Source organism: Ixodes scapularis, unplaced genomic scaffold (assembly GCF_016920785.2).
Source record: "Ixodes scapularis isolate PalLabHiFi unplaced genomic scaffold, ASM1692078v2 PGA_scaffold11__112_contigs__length_91849675, whole genome shotgun sequence".
In the NCBI taxonomy this organism is placed as follows: domain Eukaryota; kingdom Metazoa; phylum Arthropoda; class Arachnida; order Ixodida; family Ixodidae; genus Ixodes; species Ixodes scapularis.
Genome location: NW_024609837.1, coordinates 33,986,891 through 34,012,995, shown reverse-complemented (window position 1 = coordinate 34,012,995; position 26,105 = coordinate 33,986,891). Strand labels below are relative to the sequence as shown.

At 46.4% G+C, this 26,105-nt stretch overlaps 1 protein-coding gene across 1 annotated transcript in view; it reads right to left on the bottom strand.

Annotated features, from left to right (window-relative positions):
* LOC8037553 (spatacsin) overlaps positions 1 to 25,248 on the bottom strand; it is a 74,969-nt gene extending 49,721 nt beyond the window's left edge. Inside the window, exons 1-15 of the mRNA XM_029973179.4 lie at positions 24,949 to 25,248; positions 24,726 to 24,862; positions 22,672 to 22,866; positions 21,548 to 21,977; positions 21,022 to 21,163; positions 20,180 to 20,330; positions 19,314 to 19,489; positions 18,023 to 18,253; positions 16,871 to 17,053; positions 10,499 to 10,701; positions 8,698 to 8,918; positions 6,967 to 7,117; positions 6,340 to 6,540; positions 3,807 to 3,895; positions 2,616 to 2,813 (exon numbers count right to left, since the gene is read on the bottom strand). Of these exons, the coding sequence (XP_029829039.3) occupies positions 2,616 to 2,813; positions 3,807 to 3,895; positions 6,340 to 6,540; positions 6,967 to 7,117; positions 8,698 to 8,918; positions 10,499 to 10,701; positions 16,871 to 17,053; positions 18,023 to 18,253; positions 19,314 to 19,489; positions 20,180 to 20,330; positions 21,022 to 21,163; positions 21,548 to 21,977; positions 22,672 to 22,866; positions 24,726 to 24,862; positions 24,949 to 25,118 (2,878 nt within the window). The 5' untranslated portion in view covers positions 25,119 to 25,248. The remainder of the gene's footprint in view (positions 1 to 2,615; positions 2,814 to 3,806; positions 3,896 to 6,339; positions 6,541 to 6,966; positions 7,118 to 8,697; positions 8,919 to 10,498; positions 10,702 to 16,870; positions 17,054 to 18,022; positions 18,254 to 19,313; positions 19,490 to 20,179; positions 20,331 to 21,021; positions 21,164 to 21,547; positions 21,978 to 22,671; positions 22,867 to 24,725; positions 24,863 to 24,948) is intronic.
* Positions 25,249 to 26,105: the final 857 nt, after the last annotated feature.

Here is a 26,105-nt window from a genome sequence, read left to right as displayed (position 1 = left end):
AGACTCGATGAGTTCATAATGTGATGGCAAACAACTTCGTCAACTTTGTGTTGGTGGGGACATGATGGGATGAGTTTCTTGCATAGTTAAACTTCGTAAAGTGAAGGGGTGTGGCTTTTCAATGTCGTTGTGTCTTGCGATGTGATTGCGAACAAATCTTTGAGAGTGAGATTTGGTGGTGCGACGGTAAACGTGTGCATACCAAAATTCTGACCCATTGGATCTGCTATGCAATGTGCTGTTTCAAGAACCTAACTCTTGTCGTGACACCTCGTGTTTATGAAGGGGGGAATTCATGGCCGAATTTGTTGGTGCACCCAGCTTGGAGCACGTTCAGCGAAAGCTTCCACTACAGAAGCTAGGCATCCTAAGTTTAATCTCCGCCCCTGTCCGTTTCTACCTGGGTGAGCACTGTACTGGCGTGCGATAATGTATCTCTATGTACTATGGGGTGCCTGCTGAAGACACCAGGCTAGCGGTCATACTGCATTGGCTAAATTTCTCGTATACAATTGAACCTCGATTTACCAAAGTCGTCTTTTGAGCGAAAAATTTTGTTAAATTGCGAATTTCGTTGGACCGAGGTTTGTTTTTAGCATTGCTGTTGGTCTTCCAGGCCATCGAAACCCTCCAATTGCCTCACATCTTGCAAGTGAGAGTTCACAAATAAGATTCCACTACAAAATGTGGCAGTAATAGAAGAATGCAATTCATCAACCTTCATATTGTATGGTTATGGGAGCAGTGCCTAGCACCACAGGAGAGTATGCAGTCGGAAAAGCAACTGCAGTCAGGAAAGCAATCACTGGTACTTATAGTAGCCATAATGCTGTCTTTCAACTTCAAAATCGTAAAAAGCGAAATCTGCGAAATTTCACACTTTTCGGCAAACCGTCTTTTTCTTTTCAGAATTCGTCACTTCAGCGATTATTTTCGCCTTAATGTCGAGAAACAGAACTTTCCTTTTGCGCGGTGTACCACTCATTGTTACAAAAAGGACACAACCACTTCCAGCACAACACTCGAGGCACGAAACAATTTTTGTTGTTGCAGACGCGCAAAAGCTCTAGTTCGTTGGGCATAGGTGCATGTAGTGCCAGACTTTTTTTTTTTTTTTTCCTTGAGAGGCAGAGGCTACAAGGCCACTCATTATTATCATCACCACCACCACCGGTGTGTACTTTTTTTTATTTTGTAAAAAAGATAATGAATGCACATTTTTATACTTAGTTTTAACAATAAGGTTTGTTTTTGTTACTTTTTTTTCTCCTGGAGGTTGCCAGTATGTGGATGTGCGATTTCCAAAGACCTCGTTAAATTGAAACTGTGGCGCAAAAGTACTTTGCTAAATCGAGAGATAAAATACACTGTCCTCAATGGAAGCAAGATAGGGAGACGAAAAAAATTGTAGAGCCCTTCCACTTCACGTGAAGATGGAGGACCAGCAAAGCTGTTTTAATGCGAAAGCATTAACTGTCTCATGGAGCGAGCCAATGTCATCAGCTTAGAAACCACGCCCAACGGCTCTTTTACACCGCCTCAATCCCATTGGCTAGCACGCATCCACAGCCAACGGCACCTTTTACACCGCTGCAATCCCATTGGCTAGCGCGCGTCGATCATGCTCCCATTCGCCGGACATGCAGCACAATGGGGTGGCCGGTCGTTGAAACTGACGCTGCGCATCAATTTCAACGACCGGTCACCTTATAGCACTGCGTATCCGTCAGTGCCCAGTCAGCGCGCCAACACGCGTAGAGCAAGATTGATGTACATGCTTTCGCATTCACAACTCATAAGAAGTGCTTAGGTGTACCTCAATCTTTTTTTACGACATCTAGGACAATGCCTAGAGGACGACGTCTAGGACGACCTTGAGGATGACGCCTAGAGGATGACCTCGAGGATGACGCCTAGAGGACGACATCAAGCACAACCTCGAGGATGACTTCTAGGAAGACCTCAAGGACACCGCCTAGAGGACTATGTCTAGGACGACTTCTAGGATGAAATCCATGACGACGCCTAGGATGACCTCTCGGACGACCTCAATGACGACTTCTAGGACGACCTGGAGTATGACTTCTAGGACGACTTCAAGGACAACGTCTAGGACGACCACTCGAACGATCTCAAGGATGAGCTCGAGGACGACTTCTAAAACGACGCCTAGGACAACCTCTTGAATGACCTCAAGGACTTCCAGGACGACCTCGAGGATGACATTGAGAGGACAACCTCTCGGACAACCTCAAGGACGACTTCTAATAGACCTCGAGGACGATGCCTAAAGATTATAACAGGGGATCAGGACCTCACTATCTAATAATTCCAAGGAAGGCTGACTCACGCTGGTTGGCCCCTCTTTTTATTTTTATTTATTCCTACTTGCCACAACCAATTCTGTCAACATCCACGGACGCATTTTTTCCCAGAAGATCCTAGCACATAACAGCTTCGCTGTAAAATACTGTTAAATCGCGAATTTCGTTAGATTGGGATTCGTTAGATCAAGGTTCAACTGTACAGCGTAAACCAGTGTCACCACGCCTCAAAGCCATACCTACCTTACACAGTCAAAACATGAATGTCTAATTTGCTTTGCTCCGACTCACCCTGACAGGCGTTGGTGGTCTGCCAGGCAAACAGGCCCGCTATCTCAAAGGGGGTTCCTTTCTGCAGCAGCTGGTACAGAGAGATGTCCTGGAGGTCAGCACCCACAACAGCCGGCTCCAATATCCTCGGCACTGCGCTGCCCTTTGCTGGCAGGCTTCGAGCCAAGGATACAATGGCACGCTCTGCCTTCGCAACATCTGAGTAGTGCAAATAGACATGATGAAACACCGGTATAATATACCGTATTCCAAACGCTTCTTGTAAAATGTAAGTACCCAAAGAAATTACCTTCGAAATTAGCATAGTCGAGTTTATCTGAGACTACACTTTAGAGAGCAAGATTAAGGTTCGAAAAAGTGTGAATAACAACAGAGATTGGTTTAACGTATAGTAAGATTAACCTTCAGAGAAATCTGAATAATAAAAGAGATCAGCTTAACATAGTAAGAGCAACGTTCAGAGAAATGCAAGTAAGAACAGAGATTGGTTTAACATAGTAAGATTAATGTTCAGAGAAATCATTATTAACAACAGAGACCTTATTAACACAGATGTTTGGGAAAGAGGCTTCCTTTCTTCAAATAAAGGGATGACTCTTTCCAAAATTCTTTTAGTGGATTTAATATTTTTGGGGAGCTAGTATTTGATGAAATGCAGATAGAAAATATTATTTATACTATTCAGAAAATTGCACGAAAGAGTCCACTTCATTTTCCCATTTATATTGCATCAAAGAATCGCATCAAAAAAAGATATTACAGCTCACCAGATTAATTCTTCTTTTAATTCTTCCAGCTCATTCTATAGTGGACATATGGATGAGGACTCGCATACTTCACGCAATATATGCATGTTCAAAAACGTAAATCAAAACCTTGTCGCCGACACAAAACACACTTTTCAGCCAAGACACTTCCAATACATTAGCAAGTGCATGTTCCCAATATCGAATTCTTCAGTAAATTAGCAAGTGCATGTTCCCACTATCGAATTTATCTTCAGTACATTAACAAGTGCTTGTTCCCAATATTCGACCCATCTCTATTACATTAGTAAGTGCATGTTCCCCATATTGGACCCATCTCAAGTGCATTAACAAGTGTGTGTTTTTAATATCGGACCCATCTCCAGTACATTAGCAAGTGCAAGTTACCAATATCGAACCAGACTAGCAAGTTTGAAAGAGAAACCTTGTGGGTCGTCCAGCCACTGCCAGTGATCCCGAAGTGCCTGGACAAAGCAGCCGTTGCACTGGGGGCACAGTGGAGGAAGCTCCGGCCTGGAAAAGGCACATTCACCAAAGGCACACAACCTGTAGCGTTGGTTATCTCGAAAAAAGTATTACTAACCTTCTAGTCAACAAAGTCGTCACACATAAAAGAAACAATTTCCCTTCGGCAGACTGTTGAAAGTCTGTATGGTTTGTGCTAGCAATATATGAATGACACAATCAACACATCTCACATTACCTCCGAAATTTGACAGTATTGACAACAGTGAGATTATTCACAGGTTGGCATTAGAGTAAGATGTAGCACAAAGTGATTCCTCTGCTGCAATCCCTTGGCAGCCATCTTGGAAATGCAAGATATTTTATTTTACTTAGAGGTAGTGTACATTTTTAAAGCTTACAATAATTCGAAAATTCTGTTTGCTATTCAATTAATTTGGAGCACACTTTTACTGTTGGGGGATCAGTGGCCGGGTGCGCTAGCGCACAGCAGCTCAGAGCACGTGGAGCGAAAGCTCACGCTGTATAACCCAGGGACCCTGGGTTCAATCCCCAGCCCTGCCCGTTTCGATCTGGATCAGCATTGTACCGGCGTGCAGTCGTGTATCACTGCTTTGTGATGCGCGTTAAAGACCCAATGCTAGAGGTTGTATTGCACTGGCTAAATTTATCATCTACAGCTTGAAGACAAGTCGCCCTCTGAGGCAGACTAAGTTCTAGGCTATATAAACATACACGCAACCCCCCCCCCCCCCACACACACGCACTTGTACTGTTAGAAATATATTCGAGTTCTACGAATATTATGACGTCTACAGAATTAGCCATTTGCTTGCATCAAGCTTCACTGCTTCGCACCAGCCCTTCGCGTCAAGCTTCACTGCCTTTCACCGGTGTGTTAGGAGAAACGACTTCACTGCCTTTTACCGGTTTTACCGTTCACACTCTTGCGACCGACTACGACAGAGAGACGAGATCTCTTAAAACTTCTTAAATGTTTTTAGAATGAGGGAACACACTGGCATTGTGGCGCCATCTATGCGGTGACCCTGGAACTGGATTTCACAAGAGCGAAGGTTTTGCGGGATTTCCGAGGTCAAATGTGCGTAATACCCATAAAAAAGCTTGTTTATAACATTGACAAAACTTTTTCGAGCCAAGAAAGAAAGGATAAAGCGCGAGAAATAAAAAACAATATGCCGGACCGCAGAGTTTACACTGCTTCCCAATAGATGGCACCAGTGTGTTCTCTGGTTTAAGAAGTTTTTAGGAACCCAGGTTTAAGAGGTCGCAAGAGTGTGAATGGACCTTTAGGAGAAACGGAAGGCCTGCTACCACTTCGGTTGGCTCAAGGTTTCAGAAATTTGCTGGCTAGAGTAGGTCAGCTTCCTCTGGCAATGATTACTGTTCAATTTCTGATTTTAAACAAAAGTGCAAGAAAAAAAATTATCATGCTATATATGCAAATTAATAAAGGAGTTATCCCTTTCCTTGCCATGCATGTATCTGAAATGTTTCTCACGTAATAAAACAATTCCTTTTCATAGGTATGTTTTTTAGAAATTATTTCTAGCCATGATTTCTTTCAGTCAGTTCATATTAAAAGCAATATACGGTACCCATATTCAAAAATTTGCTATTTAATTTGCAGTGAAGTTTCAATATCTATATTTGATTTACAATCATAGATTTGATATTCACATACCTCTACTTTTTATATTTTATACAAATATAAACCTATAAATATAGAACTGTCAGCCTATTTCTATTTCATTTGGAGCCAGCAAGGGACAAATTTCATGATTCAGCTGGGTCAAGCTGCACCAGTTCCATAATCCAGCTCGGACCAGCTGAAACCAGTTTCATAATCCAGCTGGAACCAGAAGGGGCCAGTTCCCTAATACAGCTGGATCCAACTGAGAACCAAGCTGAATCCAGCTGGGACCAGTTTCATAGCTCAGCTATATCCAACTGGGACCAGTTCTACAATTCAGCTGGACCTAGTTGGGACCAATGGACAATTTTCTAGCAACGGACGCCGTCTGTGGAGTGGTCTGCAAACTACAAATGAAGGGCATCCCGACATGCCTCTGCCCATCAGAACACGCTGGCATTGTACTGTTATATCGGTTTCACTGCCTCTTACACCCCATACTACCGATACTCCAAAAAGAATCGTCAAAATAGACGAAATATACACACAAAGATAGGTGCCGACAATGTTGGTCGTACCCGCCGACAATGGTGACAGCTTTAAGCAAGGCCAAGGGAGAGGGTGTAAGCATGCGCAGAGGATTACTAAGAAAAGGTTCGTCGATCTAGATGGATCTAGTAGGGACTGGTTCCATAATCAAGTAGGGACCAGTTCCATAATCAAACTCGAGACAAACAAAGTTTCGCACGGATTATTTTTAAGATTTATATTTAAAAATATGTCCACATTCGCGCAATCGCGTCAACTGAAGTGCCCATTCCTGGCGAGCATGACCTACCTGAGGTCCGTGAGAAACAGGTACAGGAAGTGGTGCAGCCTTTCCCGGAGGCAGTAGTGCACCATGCGGTGCACAAAGTCCTCGGGGGTCACGGGGCCGTGGCAGACCCTGGCCAGCTGTGAGGGCTTCAGGCCAGACTCCCCCATGAGACCCAAAAGGTCCCCAAAGTCCTCCAGAACGTCCTCGTGTATCTGGCCACCCCTGCAGCGTAACAGAAGCAACGTCGACGGAGGGACTTGCAGAAGGCACGTCCATCCGCTCTTGTGAACCCTCACCCTGTCTCAATTGGCGTGGGTATTTCGCTAGTGTTGTAATGTGTTGTCCCATGTGCGTGCGCCAGTTTCAGAATCCACAAACTTCGAATGATGCTCCAAAGCTCGAGCATCCCAAAAGGGACTACGTATAGTCAAACGCGTCTTTGACCGAAATTACACCCGACACCGCCATAGTTGCAAACTTTTCTGCTAGCTCAGACCCCTCTGGTTTCCCACTAGTGTGACAAAGAAGCCTCACATGATGGGGTAGTTTGTCAAAACTGGTTTCCATAGAAGTTTACCCGACAACAAACCCTAGTGGCACGTACCGTTGGCCCGAGTTCTGAATGGCAGGTATGGCTAGAGATCTCACCTTGCCAGCGCAGCCAACAGCAGACGATGCACGTGCGACATGCAGGAGGACGCCTCAAGAGCTTCGCTGGGAAGTGGACCCGACAGGGCACGCTCCAGATGGCCGTGCTCCAGAAGTAGACGCCAATTGTCGCCTCCAAGCTCTTGCATATCTGAATGTGGCGATAACAATGAGAAAAAAATGTAGAACCCTTCCACTTCTTGTGAAGATGGAGGACCAGCGAAGCTGTTATCTTCACGACATCTAGGATGATGCCTAAAGGACGTCTAGGACGACCTCAAGGACGACTTCCTGGACGACCTCAAGGACAACGCCTAGAGGATGATGTCTAGGATGACTTCAAGGACGACTTCTAGGACAACCTTGGAACGACCTCGAGGACGATGCCTAAAGGAAGACGCCTAGCACGACCTCAGGGAAGACGTCTAAGACGACGTCTAGGACGACCTCAAGGACGTCTAGGATGACATCGAGGACGACCTCAAGGACGATCTCAAGGACGACCTCAAGGATGACTTCTAGGACGACCTCGAAGACAACTTCTAGGATGACGCCTAGAAAAATTCAGCCTTTCCACTCTGGTGAAAACCAAAGTGGAAAGGCTGGAAAGGTTACCACCATCTATGAGTGACAGCGGCAACCAGACAACTGGCAAGCCGGTTGTCTGGTTGCCGCCATCACTCATAAATGGCGGTAGCTGTCCGGAGTTTTGTGTTGACATCTGTTTGCCCGCAGAAACAATACTGGGGAAACAAGCCCTTAACAGCTCCGCTGTAAAACTAACGAATGAACACATGATGATAATTGGGAGCTTGTTATTTGGTGTGGAAAACCAGTGCAAGGTTTTGGTACTGTCACACCCAAAAACAAGCCCAATCCTAAGTACAGTAATGCAGCAAGAAATTCAGTTAGGTAGCTTAGCCCAGCTAAAAATTCCCATTAAATCCAATTGGAATTCCAACTGGTTTTAACTGGAACATATTGGTTTTAGTGGGCTCCAACTGGGAGCACACTGGCCAATGGGTCTCACCAATTGGAATTATTTTCCCACTTGGAACCCGAAAGGGTTCCAAATGGTTCCCGTTGGTTCCCATTGGCAGTGACCAACTGGACAAGACACTTTTTGTGTCTTGTCCAGTAGGACAAGACACAAAAAGTGTCTTGTCCTACTGGACTTACATCTTCAGTACACTGTTGACAGTCCAGAAGCTATTAGATATATTTGAGATGACATTCTCTGACCTCGGCTGAGACAAGTTGTTCACCTCCAGAGGATTTGCTAAATTTAGATAGAGCTCCTGATGGGGAGAATGTGTAACTTCTGAAGCGAACACATTAACTTATTGCAAAAGTATGCATGGCACAAGTAAAAAAAAATATGAGAAATACGATAAGCTAAGAAAGACAACTGTTGTAGAATGCAACAGTCCAGTAAAATAGTGAACTCATCTATGCACGCACAAAAGAAAGCCTTTGCCGAGATTTATCACAAATCTGATCCCATCTTCAGTTCCTGTCCACAGGAACTATAAAATAGCTCATGTGCTTGCATGTATATGCCCTCCTTTTACTTGTCTCAGTCCCACTGCATGTTAGTAGCACCACAGTTTAATCAGTATTATGGGAAACCAACCAGCCCATTGTCAAATTTCGTTTGCTTCTAAGAACTGTGGATTCAGTGCCCGCACTATTATGAAAAGAGCTGGAACAAAAGCAACAAACTCTACAGACCCAGGAGAGGCGAGCCGGCACGCCCCTCGGCCAAAACTCTGTCCAAGGTGTCGGCGTCCCAGTAATGAAGCCAGGCAGGCGCCACTCGGAAATAGGGCGACTCGTCCAGGAGCCAAGTGTCGCCACCTGCCTTCGGTGCCTGCCTTGGTGGCAACTCCGCCGGTTTCAATACCGCCACAACAAGCTCAGAAGCCTGTGGAGTGACCAACCTAAGCTGCGCTCTGAAAAAAAAAAAAAAAAAAAAAAACACCGGCAATTAATAAGTTCAATTAAAATGCACAGACTGCGCGAGCATGTCTAGAAAACAAAATACAGTAAAACCTCGTTATAACAAATTTGAAGGAGCGGTCGTAATTATTTCGTTATAACCATTAGTTTGTTATAGCCAATGTCCATTTCTTCCCACTATAAGCAAGCAAGGGGAATTATGATTGCTTTGTTACATCCATTATTTTGTCATATCCCATTTTGTTATAACGAGGTTTTACTGTAAATAAATGGGATTGTCAAAACCTATTCTTCATAGCTTGCAAGCTACAACAGCTTATAGTCATATCTTGTCCCAGGAAAGATAGGGTAACTATAAAATTATTTCACTGCGAGTTAGTAACTTATTGCTTTGTTCTTACCCATTTTAAGATATCACTATTGCCAATTCGGGAAGTGCCACCTTTGTTCCAATACACACAAAAACACCAAAACTTAAAATAATGAAATTCATCACTGACATACAGTGAAACCCATTTAGACCGAACCCACATACAGCGAATTATTGTCGATGTTGAACTCGCGAAAAATTTAAATAAAAATGCATGTAAAAAGTACATTTTATAACGAACAACATATTGGCTATATCAAACTTTCTCCCCCCCCCGGGAAGGCTTTCAAAAATGTGCAAACAATCATCTTCTAGCCCGTCCCTTTCTGCAAAAAAGTATCTAGGAAAGAAAGAAAATTTTAAAAGCTCAAGCCACAAACAAAATTGACGAAGAGAAGCAATTCAGAAGGGCAGAAGCTTAAAAAAAAAAATACTGCACGCACACACAGAAAAAAAAAGAACTTCATCCCAAAGCGGTTGCCTATGAAGAGAAGTGATTCAGAAGGGAAGATAAGCTAAAAAAACACTCTCTGCACGCATGCAAAAAAAAAAAAAAAACTTTTTAGCACTTTTTTACAAGATGGAAGCGAAGAAATAAGAGCGAAAGAGAAGCTCTCGCCTTACAACGAACGCATTGTGGAAGTTTGTTGTAAATGGTTTTTGCTATATCGAACTACTTGTTATATTGAACTGATCGTAGCGTTTCCTGCTGTTCGTTATAAACGGGTTTGACTGTACATAATGAGAAAAGTAAAGGGTGCTTAGGAGACAAGAGATTGCCGTTTATCACACCGCCAAAATAAACTGCAATGCCCAATGCTCAGTCTGTGCACAGATGTAGCGCTAGTGCTAGGAGTTTCCTAACATACCGTTATCCGACTCAAAATTCAAACGACTTTATGACACCTTCAATGAGTAACTGGTGGCTGATGATACCCAGAAATACAAGGAGGTGAGGGGCACTTGCTACTAAACCAATCAGAAAACGGTATGTTCTGAAACTTTGGCATCTGGTCTCAACTGCTAGTGCTATATTTGGGCAAAGAAGACCAAGTGTGTGGCAATGTGTAGTTTAATTTTTACTCGAGAAAAATTAGTGCTCTCTGACTAGACGATGCCAGCATGCTGCATCCAATCCAAGTCAAAAACGTCGGTCTGAACTCCTCCACGGCGCTCACAATGCCCACAGAGCTTAATGCTCACCGCTTCTGCGAGGCCAACCAGGATGCCTGTCCCACATCTTCCTGGGGAAAACACTCTTCGATGGCCGCCACTTTGTCGAGAAGACTGGAGTCCGCCTCGGTCAGGACCGCCATCCTCACCAGCTCCCGTCTCAGCACCCGCCGAATGCGCCGGTCGCGCGACAGGAGGAGCAGCTCCCGCATCTTAACTCTGGCAAAGAACCCCTGAAGTCCCCAAAACGGAGTGTTCAAATTGCACGGTTTCGTACTAGAGGGTGTCACACTATGAACTGTCACACGCTAGGGAAGGGGCCTCAAACACGCTGCCCGCAGACAAGCGGCTGCGAACTCCCGTTCTTATGGATCGAATGCTAGAAATGGCATGTGCCATAATGATCTCCTGTCGCCGATTTCTTTCTGCTCGAAACATAGCTTTGCTCTTATAACGCATTCACATGCTTTATGCTTTTTTGCTCTCATTTGCCTCGTGCTTCGTTTTATTCTTTGCTTCCCAACTTTGAAAGCGACAGCTTTACAGGCAGCACTTTGCAGAGATTTAGAGCTCATCAGCTGTCGTCGCCGCTGTGGTAAAGATCATTCTTCTCTCCCCTCTTGGCGAGAGGAGGGGGAAGTCGAGTCTTCCCGTCGGCCGCGTAACGAGAAAAAAGAGGGGAGCCCTGGCGTCCTGCCAGTAATGGTGCAATGAGGGGAGAGCCTTCCTGTTGTCTGCTTCAAACAGTTGCTTTTAAACATCACTCGCATTATACGAAATCCCACTTTGGCAGTATTCAGTTGCTACGCGTAAGGTTGGATTGTCTTAGCAACTTCCACGGCATTTGATTTCACCGTAACATCTCTACTTCTCAAACCAAACTCGTAACGTAAAGCTCTTCTACTAAAACTCATTGCATTGCAGCCACCTTTCTTGCAGGAGCTTTGCATTGTTTCTCTGCTTGCATTCCCCTCTCCCCACTCATCTCTCAGCATTAACATTACCCCCTCCCTTCACTGCTCAATGTCACAGGGAAGACCTACACCTTCCCCTGCATCGCCACAGCCACGCACTCTTCCTAATGGCGACAGCGATATGAGGCTTGCATACACCAAGCGAGCGCTCACCCGTCCTAGTTCACGGTGGCCACCACCGTGAATTGGCACACGTATGCTCTGCCTCACTTCACCCAATTCACGAACCACTAAGCACTCGTGGTGGTCGTCACGGGCATCCGCGACGCACACCACGACGCCAATGAGAATTGACCGCTTCGCACCTTTGTCCTCAGGCACGCGACGGCACCATTTTTGCCCGCAATGCGTGACCGTGCTACAGCCACCGCTTTCATTTCTTCCCACATTGTGGGCAAAAAGTATGCCCTTTTCTTTGTCGCGTTAATCACCCTGTATCACAATTCAGCTACTAAGCTACAAGCGCGAGTTCTTCGCTTGAGGACGAACTTCGGCTGCACAAACTCTCGCTTGCCAAAAACAACCGCCAAAGATAAAGCTATGATTTTGGGATTCTTGCCTTCAGAAAGCATCACCATTAAAATACAACTATTTTCTTAAACTGCTGCCATAAAAAATCATCAAGAAATAACTGTCATATGAAAAGTTTTTTTTTTTTCGAGCCTTGTGGAGTTTGAGTATTTCCCGAGTAAATTGAGCAACGCGAATGACAGTATGCTTGCTTTTATATTTATTTAAAATATACACTTTCGTTAGACCCTTGAAATTACATTTTTGCTTTTTTTAATTATTTTAAAATAAAAGAAGCGTCACACAGATTGCTCTCTTGTTCATTGCAATCAGTGGCTTGAAGAGAGTGAATTATATATAATTTTGCTAGGCTTTTTAAGTGTGTTGCCCTGCCTCACGTGCGCACAAGAACATGTTTTTTTTCTGCATGTACATTGCATCCAGAGCCTAAAAAAACAAGCTATATCAAATCTAACATCAGATTCATAAAGAGAAGATTAAGCACCATAAATTGTGAAAACTTCATTTTGATATTGTAAATAATAAAAAAAAAAAATTGTTTCCCCTGGCGCATGTTTCCTTAAAGGGAAGCTGAAGCGGTTTTAAATATGTGAAAAAATACCCGAGCCTGGTTAATTAGACCTGAGCCACCACGTATATCGTATTAGTTTGGTCATTTTCTGCGCGAATTAACCGGAAAAGCGCCTTCAAAGTACCGCTGAAACCACGCCTCTCTGAAGCAGAGGGAAAGGGAAGAGAAGAGGAAGCCCGTCAGCCGACGTCGCAAAAGGTCAGGCTGGAGGACCCCGCGCGGCTGGCCGCGTGCTTCCCTCGTAGGCTGCTCTACTGACTTTTATAGCCGTCGCCGTAGTACCGCCACATAGCGCTTGCTTTTACCCGTTGACCGGTCGTGATTGACTCAATTGCCTGACCTGTTGCTTGTTCTCTTGTTTGTTTAAGGTTTGCTGAATTATTGTGGCGCCAAAGCAACTGACTCGCGCTGTTGCACCATGCTGTATTCATGTGTAGCCGTCGGCTTGCACGAATGGCGCTTGTCGCAGTTGTTCTTCCCGCTTACCGCCCTTTCCCCCACACCGAGTTTTCAAAGGGATGGGCTCCCGCTATGCAAACAGACGAGTTTATGCAAGCACCCTGTTTTCTGTTCGGAACATGTTCCGGACTGCGCATATGAAAATAATGAACGTATGGGTTTGGCTCTGAAGAAGGCTCGCCTGAACCCGACGCTCTGCCGAACATCTTTGAAGGTAAGAAGGCAACTCGGCGCATTAAAAGGCACACGCAAATGGAGACGACACTAGGTAGGAATTATAGGTTGACTGTTCAAGAAAAAAGCTGTGTGCAGTGTACTGGAAAAGCCGCGATCATGTAGCCGAATAGTGGGCTTCCACTGGCTCTTGTGTGTTAACCGCCTTATACTAATGTTTTAGTTTTGGTTTGTTTTTATATCGTTGAAGTGACCATATTTCTCGAACCAACTCCATTACCCAAGATTTTTTTTTTTATCTACTCCAATACTTAGTTATTTGGGAGACTTTCACGGTGCAGCTTGTTTTAGCATGGACTTTTTTTACCGCTGCTGAGGTCCACATTTGAGGTCCACATATTTTCAAACATAAATATAAATTTTGTTAAATTTTCCTTCGATGGGTACATACATATTCTCTTCAGGAGTGCTTTTTGGAGATACAAAGCGTGTGACATTCTGTTGTGAACTGAGTTCTTTCTTTCTTTTACAAGTAGAAATGCAATCGGACGATGATGATGCTTGGAGGTGGTCTAATGCAGTCAACACATATTGGGAGGTGTGTGTGAATGTAGAGGCCCAGGAAGCTTTCACGAATTCGACATCAAACTGAGGGCTGCCGGGCACAGATCTCCGCTTTTTCTAAAGCTGTAATTGCGTAATAATTGGTGGCAAACAAATAAAACGCAGCACAGGGTACCGCTATCACAAGGATGGACCTACTGCACATCGATTCACGTAGTACTCAAGTACATCGCGATGGCAGAACGACTACCCTGTCTCATCAACAGTCTCATCTCAGGGGAAGCTCTCCTGTCGTTCCAAGCCGATTATACTATCCCTTCAAACCACTTCAGCCTTGGTGAACAATGCAGCCTGCATGCTCAGCTCACGTGTCCAGCAGCTGCCAAACATGAAGGCCGATGTGTGCCGAATTCTTGTCCTCTGACGATCGTTTTGGGGAGGGTCACGCCAATCTGGCTTGACGCATCCAGTCAATAGCACTCTGTTTATTGTCAATGTTTGACGTTACAATAAGCAGCAGCCAGTATGTTCCAGAACGTATAAAGCCAGCCATGTCGCGTCGGCGCAAGCTGTTCCTCGTGTCTGCTCGTATTACCGCGAAGGGTCGTTTTTCTGCTTTGCCAAGGGCTGGAACGCGTCCTTTGTCACGTAGAGGGTCCTCCGGACACATTCCCCTTTCGGACCCACCAAAAGAATTTGGAATAGTCAGAAGCCGAACCCGATTTACAAGAGCAGAAGCCTCGGCGCCCGATTACTTCCACAAGCGACGGAGCAAGCGAGGGTCGAGACGGACCTTTTATGATGTAATGCCGCGTCATGCGTGACTAGCCAATGGCGAGCCGCTGCGGCGGTCGCTTCAGTTTCCTTCGCTTTTTTTTCGCGTTTAGTGACTAACTTGGGTCAAATGGTTGTGATATTTGGATTCAGCAGGCACCAACACGTCAGGATCGACCATTAACTCATTTTTTTCGAAAAGCTATTCAGCTGAACACAGACATTAAGCAACTTCTGCATATATGAACAGTAAGCAGCTAAGGAAACTAGGCATAGCTTGAATTTCTTGCCCCAACTTGCAAATCAGACCACCAGTAAATCACATGACACTAAAATAATTTTGGTGGATCAGCAGTTTTTGATTAATTGGGCAGAAATAAACAGAAGAGAAATACCAACCATGTTTTCCTCACCACAATGACGAACTACCCATCACCGAACCCTCAAGCTTTGTCGGAATAGAAAGCTAGCCATTGGGATCCGATTTCATAACTGAGCGTATAAGCTTCAAAAATACAAGAGCGTGAATAGCGTCTGATTGTAGGAGTGGGCCATTTTTTCACTGAAAATTTCCGGACATCGCTCATAGCTCATATAATGCCCAATTCTGAATCTTAGCACCTTATCCGAATCTCTAGAGCTACGTTCGGGTGAAGACTGAGCTGACTGAGCATTCGCCTACAGTTTATTTTTGTTGTAGCAGCATAGGTGTGTATGTTTCAAGCTTGCCACTTGTTTTGTGTTGAACACAAACAAACACATTGCCACTGCATAGCACCTTCCAAGCGTTTGAAACACTCTATCATTCAATATGACAACCGCAGAGCTGATAAAATGATATATAAAATGGTGTGCTGTCGTAAAAACATCACTTGGTAGGACCGCGAACAAGTCGCCGGCGCCCCATCTTGCCCGCGCTACTGCTCGGGGAAGCTATGCCAGCGCCACACAGCGGCATTCGCTTCGAAGACCTCACGGAGGGCACGCCACGTTTGCCACTACACCCCTTCTAGAACAGTGTACCCAAAGCATAGAGCGGGTTATTAACGCTGTGGCGCAGCTCAGTATAACGTCTCCGCTTCGCACGCAGCGGACCCAGGTTCGATTCTCGCGGGCGGTGGACAATCTTTTTCAAGGATTTTGCAGCACCAACGACAGACGCCCTACGTCGCCAACTACAACATCAACAGCATCAACAACTACTACTACTACAACGTCAACTACTACAACTACAACACCAACAATGGACACCATTTCCAGTGGTGAGAAGAGCCCACAACAACTATTGCAGTAAAAGATAATAGCATCTTGTGTCAGCGATGCAAGGATGACCGCCCCGAAGCAGCCCGTTACAGCTGCTTTTCTAGATGCGGTCAGTTCGGGAATGTTTTGAACCAGGACACAAGATGACAGTCAAGAATAAGCTGGAACTTTCTTGACGATTGCAGTCCTTCATGCGGCAGCCGTGTGCATTGCCAACTTTGCCCCGCACAGTGGCTAAGTGATAAGATGTTGTCCTATGGCGAGTCACATTGATGTCATACATAATGGGATGTCATAATATCAGGTGTCACCACAAATTACGTCATGTTATAGTATGGGGCGACGCATTATATGGTATCGCAATACGAGGTTTCCGACCATAAAGTGTCGTTATAGGATGTCCCCCTGTGCAGTACCACACTACAGGACATCCTACTACGGGGTGTCACACAACATGATTTCACACTATGGGACATGTGTGACACCAAAAGGGGTGCCGCACTTGGAAAAGTCCGTGCATTAAGTAAGTTTGAAAATCAATAAAAGGCCCCTGAAAAGAAAAAAAATTTTTTTTTTAAGCATGTCAAAAAATAAATTTTATGCAAAAAAAAAAAATTTTTTAGTGCAATATCAACGGCGAGAAATTTATTTTAAATTCTGCGCGGCAAGTTCATGAAGGCAAAGCCGATCCACCTCTCCTCAACACGCCCGAAACGCCAAGAGAAAAAACAAGTGGAAAGGAGGTGACTGCCAACTAAATTGTGTCTCGCGCTGTCGATATTGCTTTAAAAAAGCTTTTTCGCATAAAATTATTTTCTTGACATACCTGTCCCAACCAGACTTAAAAAAAAGCTTTCTTTTTCTTTTCAGGAGCCCTTTAATAAAAGCAAGTTAGAAAAGTGCGGCAAGATGAGACAACAAACCCCTTTTTCAAAACATGCTGTCACCACAAAGAAAGAGTGTAACCATATATTGATGGCACTAAATGAGCAGCAGACCTAACCTAGTAGGGCAACGAAAGCAGACACGCGAAACAGGCAATTTGGTTCACGAACGACAAGACCTTCTGACCGGCGAGGGGCAAGCACGTACCACGTTTGTCAAGAGCCGTTCTGCCTCGGGAAAGTCATCCTCACGGAGCCGGCGCAATGCCTCCCTCAGAGCAACCTCCTGAAAGGTGCTCAGCAGGGGCTCGACAGAGCCCGCCCTGCGACGCAGCAGGTGGTACTGGCCCTCCGGAATGTTTCCTTGGTGCACGCACCGCAGCATGAGCTCCTGCGTTGGCGTTAAACAAAGAAACACACACAGAATTTCACCTACGGGGTGGGTGTCTACAACCAATATTTGCGCTATAAACCGAGCCGGAAAAATTTCCGTTTGTCCGTGTAGACTCACTCCTGTGAAAAATGAGGTCGACAAACTTGCCAAGGTCAACAGCGGACGTGTTTGCAACTGACTAAGTTAGCAATGATGCCACAAGTCACACTCGTCGCCGACTCGGTCGTCTGCAAAACGGGCCCGCTGCTGACCCTGGCAAGTTTGTTGGTCTCGAGTTTTCGCAGGAAGGAAGCTATATCCTGAAATGCCAGGTAAACTGGGTTAACATTAAAATAAATAAGAAAATTAGTCATTCAAACAGTGGATCAACCAATCACAGGCCTGATGATGCATACCAGACCAAATCACTGCAGTATATTTGAAAATGGCTCGAATTAATAGATGACGTTTTTCTATGTTTTAAGGAGTAATTTACAAACTTCATTTAACAGCAAAAACGCGTAGCAAAGTGACTGTGCACGCAAAACATAGCTCCCCAACATTTGTCCGGGTTCACTCAACACTTCTAGGATTTATTTTCTCTAGAGCAGGGGTTCTCAATAACCTATGTTTCGCGAACCCCTTGTGGATCGGCAGAGATGATGGAGGGCCCTGTTCGAGGTGAGGGGAAGGGAAAGGTATAGGTTGATTATGATTATTATTTAATAAATCTGTATAACTAAGGGCTAGTGTAAAGTAGACTTCTCTCATTGACATACCACGAGAAAACTCACTGCCTGAAGGAAGACAAATTCTATTTCTGGGCTTGACTGATGAGGCAGGGCTTCGCGGATTCCTAGAATGCTTTTGCAGACACCAAAGAATCTGCGGACCCCCATTTGACAACCATTGCTCTAGGGCCTTCAAATTTAATCCGTAAATCAATTAGATAACGAGCAAATAAATTATTTGACGTAACTCCCTCACTTTCTCGGTGAGCTTGTCCCATTCAGAAGCATTAGCCTGTGCTGCATCCTTCAACTCCGGAACGGCAGCTGCCAAAACCGATCCGTGATGGATCTGGCTTCGGAGCTTCCCCAGATGGCCTGCCAGTATGACAGACATCCGCTTTCGAAGCTGAACTCTCTCGGGCCAAGTGTCGTTCAACTCTCGAGGCAATGCCATTGCCAGAAGACGAACAACACTCGACAGGACAAGCTGCAAGATCGAAATAAAACAGTTAATTAGTTGATTAGCACAAGCCAGGGAAATAGTGCAACATTACACAGCAGAAACAAAGGCCCAGCTAAAGCTGTTGAGTAACACCATCATCCCTGGACGTAAATCAATGACTACCACCTCGAAAATAAACTGCCATTTTAAAAAAACTCTGGACGCAAGACATAGAAAAGGAGATGACCGACACAACCCACCGATCGAGTGGATCAACGTTCAACCGATAACCTTACGGATCAACCTACCAACGTTTTTAATACATGGTATTCATTAGCATTTGAGTCACAGTGCATGCTCGGAACGAGAAAAGATTCGTAACCCGTTAAAAACGTCAACCTTGACGGTGTTGAACGCACGCTGCAGAAGCGCTGCAGAACCTTGTCGTCAGCACGCGCTTAGCAGCAACGAACTCCACTGTAACCGCCACGAGAACGTAAAATTAAAAAATAAATGTTAGGAAGTAAAAGAACCTAACCGTCGGCACCTACCTAAACAACGAAGACGCTTTCCCAGAGGATGTCACTGCACACAGCAGAGGCACCCTCTCAAGACTGGTTGATCCGTTTGCATTTGAATAGTGTGATCGAGAGTGCTGCGCTTGCTCGTAACTTTCTAAGGGAAAACACACTGGCACACTGGCACCATCAACGAGGTAGCCTTGACTACAGCGTATAGTATATTTTTTCAACTTTTTACGCATTGTTTTTTTACCGTGGGCTCGAAATATTCCGACAGCGTTTGCAAGTGACCACTTCTCATAGGTAGTGTCTAGATTTGATCTCTCAAATACTGCAGAGCCTTCGGTTTAGTCATACGCAGGTCGGCAGTGAGCCCGGTGCACTCGATCACGTTCATGCGCAAATGTGCAAACCAGCCTTTAGAAAGAACGTGCAAGGGGACCCCAACGCTTGTCTGCCAACAATCCCGAACCTACACCTTCGAGGCCATAAAAAAGGCCAACCGAGGAGGTGCAGCTACTTGGCCGGCCCCTCGAGCAGCGCGTGCCGCAGCAGATGTGGGCCTGTCGGGTATCTCTTCCTACCTGAAGCAGCTGCTGTGAGAAGTGTTTGGACGAGAGATCACCCAGGGCTTCCACGACTGCCCGGCCCAGTTCGGTCAGGACGCTGTCCCAGGCGTTCACTTCCGAGGCGAGCAACTCGAGCTGCTGCGCATCTCCGGTGTCCTTGGGCCGACTTCTCGTCAGCTGGAGCTCCATGGCTGCATCACGCAGAAACGCGGGAATGTGCGAGACTGAAATTTTCTTCGCACATACAGCACGGTGCCAAATCGGCACTACAGATGCAGCAGTAACCTTGTGCTACGTCCGTGCTTCAAGCATGAGGCCTGGCCTTTTCCTGTTCACACACACAGTGTTGCTAACTCGGTGCCGAGTCCGCACTGCCAGTGGCGCTGATGCCATGTTCACTCGGCGCTATCTCAGCAATGATGCAATGCTGACTCTATGCTGCCCCAGCATTATGATGCATGTATGAACCAACCTTAGGACCAGCAGCTACTGCCCTCGTACACGGTGAAGGAAGTTGGCACAATCAGTCCTCATTTCAGGCACTCCTAGTAACACAATTTGTGGAAAGGAAAGGGAAATCTCCCCAAATACTTATGATGCCCCTGGTGCCAATAAAAAGAAAACAAGCGCTTCTAGCAAAACGTCAAGTTTACGCTGACTGCAACTTTCTACTGCTCTCGCAAGTAGAAAAAAGCAGCTTGAGCACTAAGCCTAGACATACCTCGAATCTAAACTTTTTCTGAAATCAAGGTTTACAAAAAATACTAAGATTTTGTTTGTAAGAACGTGCAGGAATGCCCCGTGCATTCATTCGAAGACCCCAAAAGGCAATGTTCACACACACACACACGCAAGTTTGAAGACAGTTTGGGAACACGCACCATCCTCCTTGGCCTTGAGAAAAAAAGCCAGCATGTCGAGCTGCCGGTGTCGGACTCCCCGAAGCAGAACGGACAAGTCCATGGCCATCGCCTGCCACCGGTTGAGCTGCGACAGCGTCTCCGCAGCACGTCGCCCAGTCTGCTCCATGACCTGCGCGTTCCAGTGGACGCAAGCAACGTTCATACCCCTGTGGCTTCGGCGATGCGACACCCAAGCTCTACCAAGCCCAATTGTCTCTCGTTTGCGTTGGAAGAGACAACGTCTCTGCTCAAGAACTACATGGTGATTCCGAGTGCTATCCGGGCATAAAAATATTTGCATAAATAAATTAATGAATGGCGTGCATTGAATCTTTTCACAAAGGTGGTGCTCTTATTATGTATATACTCCAATCTCATGAGTGTGGGTTTCAGGAAAAAAATTAAGCCTAAAAAATCCTGCCTTTTTTTTTTCTATGCACGGGGGAAAAACGGAAAATACAGTCTGGATGACACTGCTAATCACAAGTGGTACAACACACGTTCAGATGTGCTGGATCTTTTCTTAGAGTGTTGCTCTCAAAGAAGCCTTCATGCTTAAATTTTAGCCTTAAATATCTTTCCCCTCGGGAAAAAATTAAAAATTTAAGCACTCATGAATTTTAAGCATGATAAATGCAACACTTAAAGACAGCTTTCTGGAAAGTTTCAATACGCTACATTCAATATTTATACAAACTTTTTTCAGGCCCGAAGAACGCTCGGAAACACCCCGTAGATATGCCAACCAGAGCCGTGGGTATTAAATCCCTCAAGACTGCTGACAGCTGTCTTGTGACTGAGGCACGCCGTACAATCCTTACCTCAGCCAACAGTCGACGGCTGGCGGCGCCAAAGGTGAGGGTGGCGGTGTTGTAGGCAAACAGGAATGCCGGGGCGCACTGCAGGGTACTCCTCGTGTCGTGCATTAACACAAAGTTCCCGTGGCTCGAAAGATCCGCCTGCCTGAAAGGTGAACCAAATGGAAGACAATGTGAAGAATTGATTTTCGGCACTAGCAGAACCTTTTTGGAAGTGGATGCACTCCAATAGGTGTTCCAAGGCCACCATAGTTTGTGTGTGCACCTTGAGTAAGCACTGGACACGAGTGCTCTGCATGAGCATTCAGTGCGTATTCGGGCACGAGCTTATTCGACACGAGCACTGCGTTGGTGCCCGGCGTGAACTTGAGTCAAATCACGCGCTTCACGCAAGAAGCGATGCTCAAAATATGTCGGCTGCCGGTGCCACTCGACAGACTTTCGAAGAGGGTCTACTGGTCAAAAAGGGTAAACTGTTTCCTGGCCCCTTTTAAGAAACAGAAAGTGGAATGGTTCAAACGCAACTTACTCGACAATGGGCGAGAACGCGCCACCTGCACCCATCTCGAAAGCCACGACCCTCTGCAGTCCTCCTGCGCCGTAGCAAAACACAATCCTTCGGTCTTCGCCCATCCACATGACGTGACTGTTCGCCGCTTCGTCGGACACGTCCAAAAGCAGCTTCCAATTCCGGGTGGCACACACTTCATCGTCGAGCGTTTTTTTCTTCACAAACGCGGTGACCCTCACCCCGTCTTTAGGGGTCGGCGCGATGCGCCAGCTCTCGCCGAAGGCGGGCTTCTCCGCCACGACTGAGTAAAGTCTCGCGTGCCCGACGCAAACTGCGAGGGCACCTTGCTCGGGGCACAGGACAAAGTCTGTGACCTGGCTGCCATCAAAGGGGCAGGCCTGTAGTTCCAGAAGAGAGGAACGCAACCCAGTTTGGAGGCTGTACCCTACTGTGTTTCTGAGTCAAGGAGCAACGACGAGAGTTCGAGCTCTTTTGAGCGTTCAGAGCACGATGAACGATGCTGCAGCCTTTATTGTGCGCTCGTCGCCTTCCTTTGGGCTGGTCTTGTGTGCACGCTATACCCTATTCACCACTAAGCTGCGACTCCAGTGGGAGCAACGTGCCTGCCAAACCAATTAGCTGCCTCCCTCTCATCACCTGACCCGGCTCTGAGTGTGGGTATGGGCAGGAGTGTGACGACGTGATGAAAGAGAGGCGTACGACTGGCCCAACAAGGACGTAGCTTCCACCGCAGTCTCAGCTTAGAGGTGAATGAAGTACAAAAATAATAATAATAATAATAATACTTTTATTGTTTCAATCAACACAAAACAATGAAGCGTTATCAAAGGCAGGAAGCTCTTGTTGGAGGTGGGAAAAGTGCAGGACCTCCCTGCCATTCTCACCCTACAGTGCGGCAACGAAAACTCACATGCTCAACCAGCCGACCCATTCAATTATATTTGACAACAAACTTTCATATCTTAACTCAAACATGCAATGTCACGCGAAGCTGCTTAAAGAGAGAAACCTCTTTTTGTCAATTTCTTCTCCTAAATGCGCTACAACAAGGTTTGTCAGTAAACTAAAGGTGCACACGAAATGAGTCCACGAATGATTCAAAAACCCCCAAAAAAGGATACCAATGCTTGCTTGCGACGTGAGCACGTACACCTCGGAGTCTATCACCCTCACCCGCACCACCTCGCAACCCAAGTCTGAGTGCCACACCGTCTCGAGGGCATCTCCGATCAAAAGAGTGCACAGCAAGAGAGACCGGTTGATCAGGAAGACGAAGTTGTCGCCGTGGCAGAGCACCCACTCGACCTTCGCCAGTCCTGTAACCCGAGGAAGAAACACAACTGCAGGCGATCCGATTTTTACTGCCACGCGCGTGCCTGAGCCAGTCTGCGAGCGACTGGACCCGACATGTCGTTTTTTTTCCAGTTAGGACCTGTTTTTGCTGTCTATTTTCAATGCACAAGGAAAGGCGAAAGGGCAGAGGGGTTGATCGCAGATGCAGGCAGCCGCCAAACGTGAACACTGAAATGCTGGAAGCATTTCAGTGCGGAGAAAAGCAAGCCGATTGGAACATCTGACCGTGAGCAGTGTTTGCTATGCGTGTACGACGCTGTAAGACTACTCTTCATCATTTACACGAAACGACGAACTTGGCAGCGTGCTCCGACTGCGCTAGAGTGATCCCACCCAATGTGTTTTGTGCATTCCTTGAGTGCATGCCACTACTACAGAATACAGCAGCTCCCCTTCGAAAACACTATCGCACAAGCTGTGTGCAGTGCTAGCAAAGGTACAGATGCAGGGGCATAGCACCATGCTAACCTTTGTTTGCACAAAAACACACACCCAAAGAGCACCTTCTACACATTCTGAAGCTGTATGCTCGAGTCCGTGCCGCCCACATTTGCTGCACAGAACTGGAGTGTAAAAGTATAGACGATTGTAAGCAGGGCAGCTGGCCATGTCTCTGCACATGCAGGCAAGCATATGCAATTGCAAGCCTGTCAAGGCCACCTTCACGCGCACGATTCGCGTGGTGGCGCCCATGCATGGGGCACCAGTCGGGGTGCCAAGCTTGCAATGCGAAGCACAATTTCATCCGCTTCTTCTGCAGGGGTTGTAGTGACGTCAGAATGCCGAGCTCTGATTGGCTCCGATTGAGGGATAGTGGGTGGACCTCAACGCAAACTGCGTTGAGGTCTAGTTACTAGCCTTCAATTCGAACCAATCAGAGCTCGGTGTTCTGACGTCACCACAACCCCTGCAAAAGAAACAAACAAACTTGTGCTCCAGATTGACTGTGCAAAAGGCAAGTTTGTCTGCTTCTCGTGCAGGGGCTGCGGTGATGTCAGAACACCGAGCTCTGATCGGCCCGATAGGAAGGACAGTGGGTAGAGCTCAAGGCAGCTAGCACTGAGGTCTACCCGCTATCTTTCCAATCAGAGCCAAACAGAACTCGGCATTCTGACGTCACCGTAACCCCTGCGCAATTGAGAAGCAGACGAACTTGTGCTCCGGCCGCATAGACAATGCGGAGAGCAAGTCATCAGCTTCTCGCACAGGAGTTGCAGTATCGCCAAAATGATGCCGAGCTTTATTTGACTTTGAAAGAATAGTGGATAGACCTCAATGCTGGATGCTTTAAGGTCCACCCACTATTTTTTTTCTTCAATCAGCCCATAAGAGTGTGGCGTTCTGACATCGAACCTCATGTGCAAGAAGTGGACAAACTTGAGCTCTGCATTGCAAACCTGGCGTCCCCACTGGTGCCCCATACGTGCAAGCACGTGCAGCTTGCGCGTGAACACAGCTTTGGCAAGCTTGAAATTGCACGGGCTTGTCCGCACGAGCAGACACGGCGGCAGCCAGTAGCTTTGCTTGCAATCGTCCATATATAGTCAATTATTGTCGCTGTCCAATCATTTAAGACTTATCTCCGAGCGCATATGCAATCACGAAGGCAAGGCAGGCAAGGCAGCAACGATCGTACGAAGCAGACGAATAAAATATTTCAGTGTCCTCTCGACAAACGCGAGGTACCCCGAGATGACGCCGATGTCGGGAGGCCCTGTGTGACCGCCTCGTTTATATTTCGACGGCGGCGTCGACGTCGACCAAAACGCGCCTATTTTTTATGTAAATATTGAGACCAAAAACGAACTTAATAACAACTAACTTTGGACGGAGTTCCAACGCAGAGATCTCTGCTTGTAAGTACAGCCGTGCCCGTTGTATCGCACCAGGGAAACTTCATGTCCGCTCGAGACGACCGCAAGTTCGTCGGCGTCGGCGAGACCATCCCTCCAGATACAACTGCGGGCAAACCAAGAGATTCAGGATTTTCAGAGTTTACAAAGAGAAAGAATCGCGTTGCGTAACGAGAAATTGCTCCAACTCACTCCTGAACGTCGCGTAAGGACGAAATGACACGGTCCGTTTTCAGGTCGACGACTTTCAGGTTTGACTCGTGGATGAAACAGTACGACACTAGCAGCGGGGACGGACTGACGATATGTGCGCGTGGCTCGGACCGAGGGCCTTTGAGTTTCTTGAGCAGAGTTAGAGTCATTTTGGTTGTCCAAAACGTCGTTCATCGTGCAGAATATCCGAATGTAAACATTGGTCACGTGCGACTCGAGCGATGTGTACGCCCCTCCAAGAGACAGCAAATGCGCTCGTCAAGTTCGTTGGTTGTTCGTGTTGTGAAAGTACTCGAGGAAAAAATAGTTTAAGCTTTCATAAACATTATCGTTTTACAAAATGTGATAACATGTATTTTACTAATGCAGTTTTTGGATGATAAATTAAAATAGTTTATTTTCTAATTCAATGCTAAAGGCTAGGTAGCGCACGGCACCGCCCGATCCATAGGAACAGCAGTTATGCATCTATCCATTCATACTTACATCCCATTGATTTTTTTAAGCAACGCGCGAATTTTGATTTTCTTTTTTGTGTACATCCTTGGAAGCATCTTGTGGGCTTACCGGGTTTGCGTCAAACTTCAGAGAAAAGTAAGCCAGCTATGGTTGACATAGGGAAATGTTACTTTTCAGGGGTCCAATTGTTCTATTAATGTTTAGAGAGCGGTGAAGAAAATCTGGCGTGTCAGCATTAGGCAGTACCATAGCCTCCTCTATACGGAGAAAGCCTGGCACATCGACGACGGAGCCATAGAGCGCGCGGCCGCAGGAAAAAGGAGAGGAGGAGCGCGCCGAACGGTGACCAATATGGTAGCGCAGAGCAGAAAGGGCAGACCTAGACAGCGAGCGCTTGGGTCATGAGCGGCCGCTCCCCGAACCACGCTTGTTTTTGTGTTTTCGTCACCGTTGTTTTCGTACTCCGGGAGAAACGGGCGCGGCGATTCGAAAGGGCGCAGGGAGAAGCGGGAAGGGGTGGACGTTGAGTTTCTCCTCTCCACGATAGCGACAAGAAAAGAGAGAGAGAAAAAAAATTGTTTCTGCGTTTGGCCGCTCGCTCTTTTGTGGCGCTAGCGGATAAGGTTCTCTCCGCTCCCGTTTCTCCGCCCCTCCTTTCCCATTTACGGCGGCCGTCT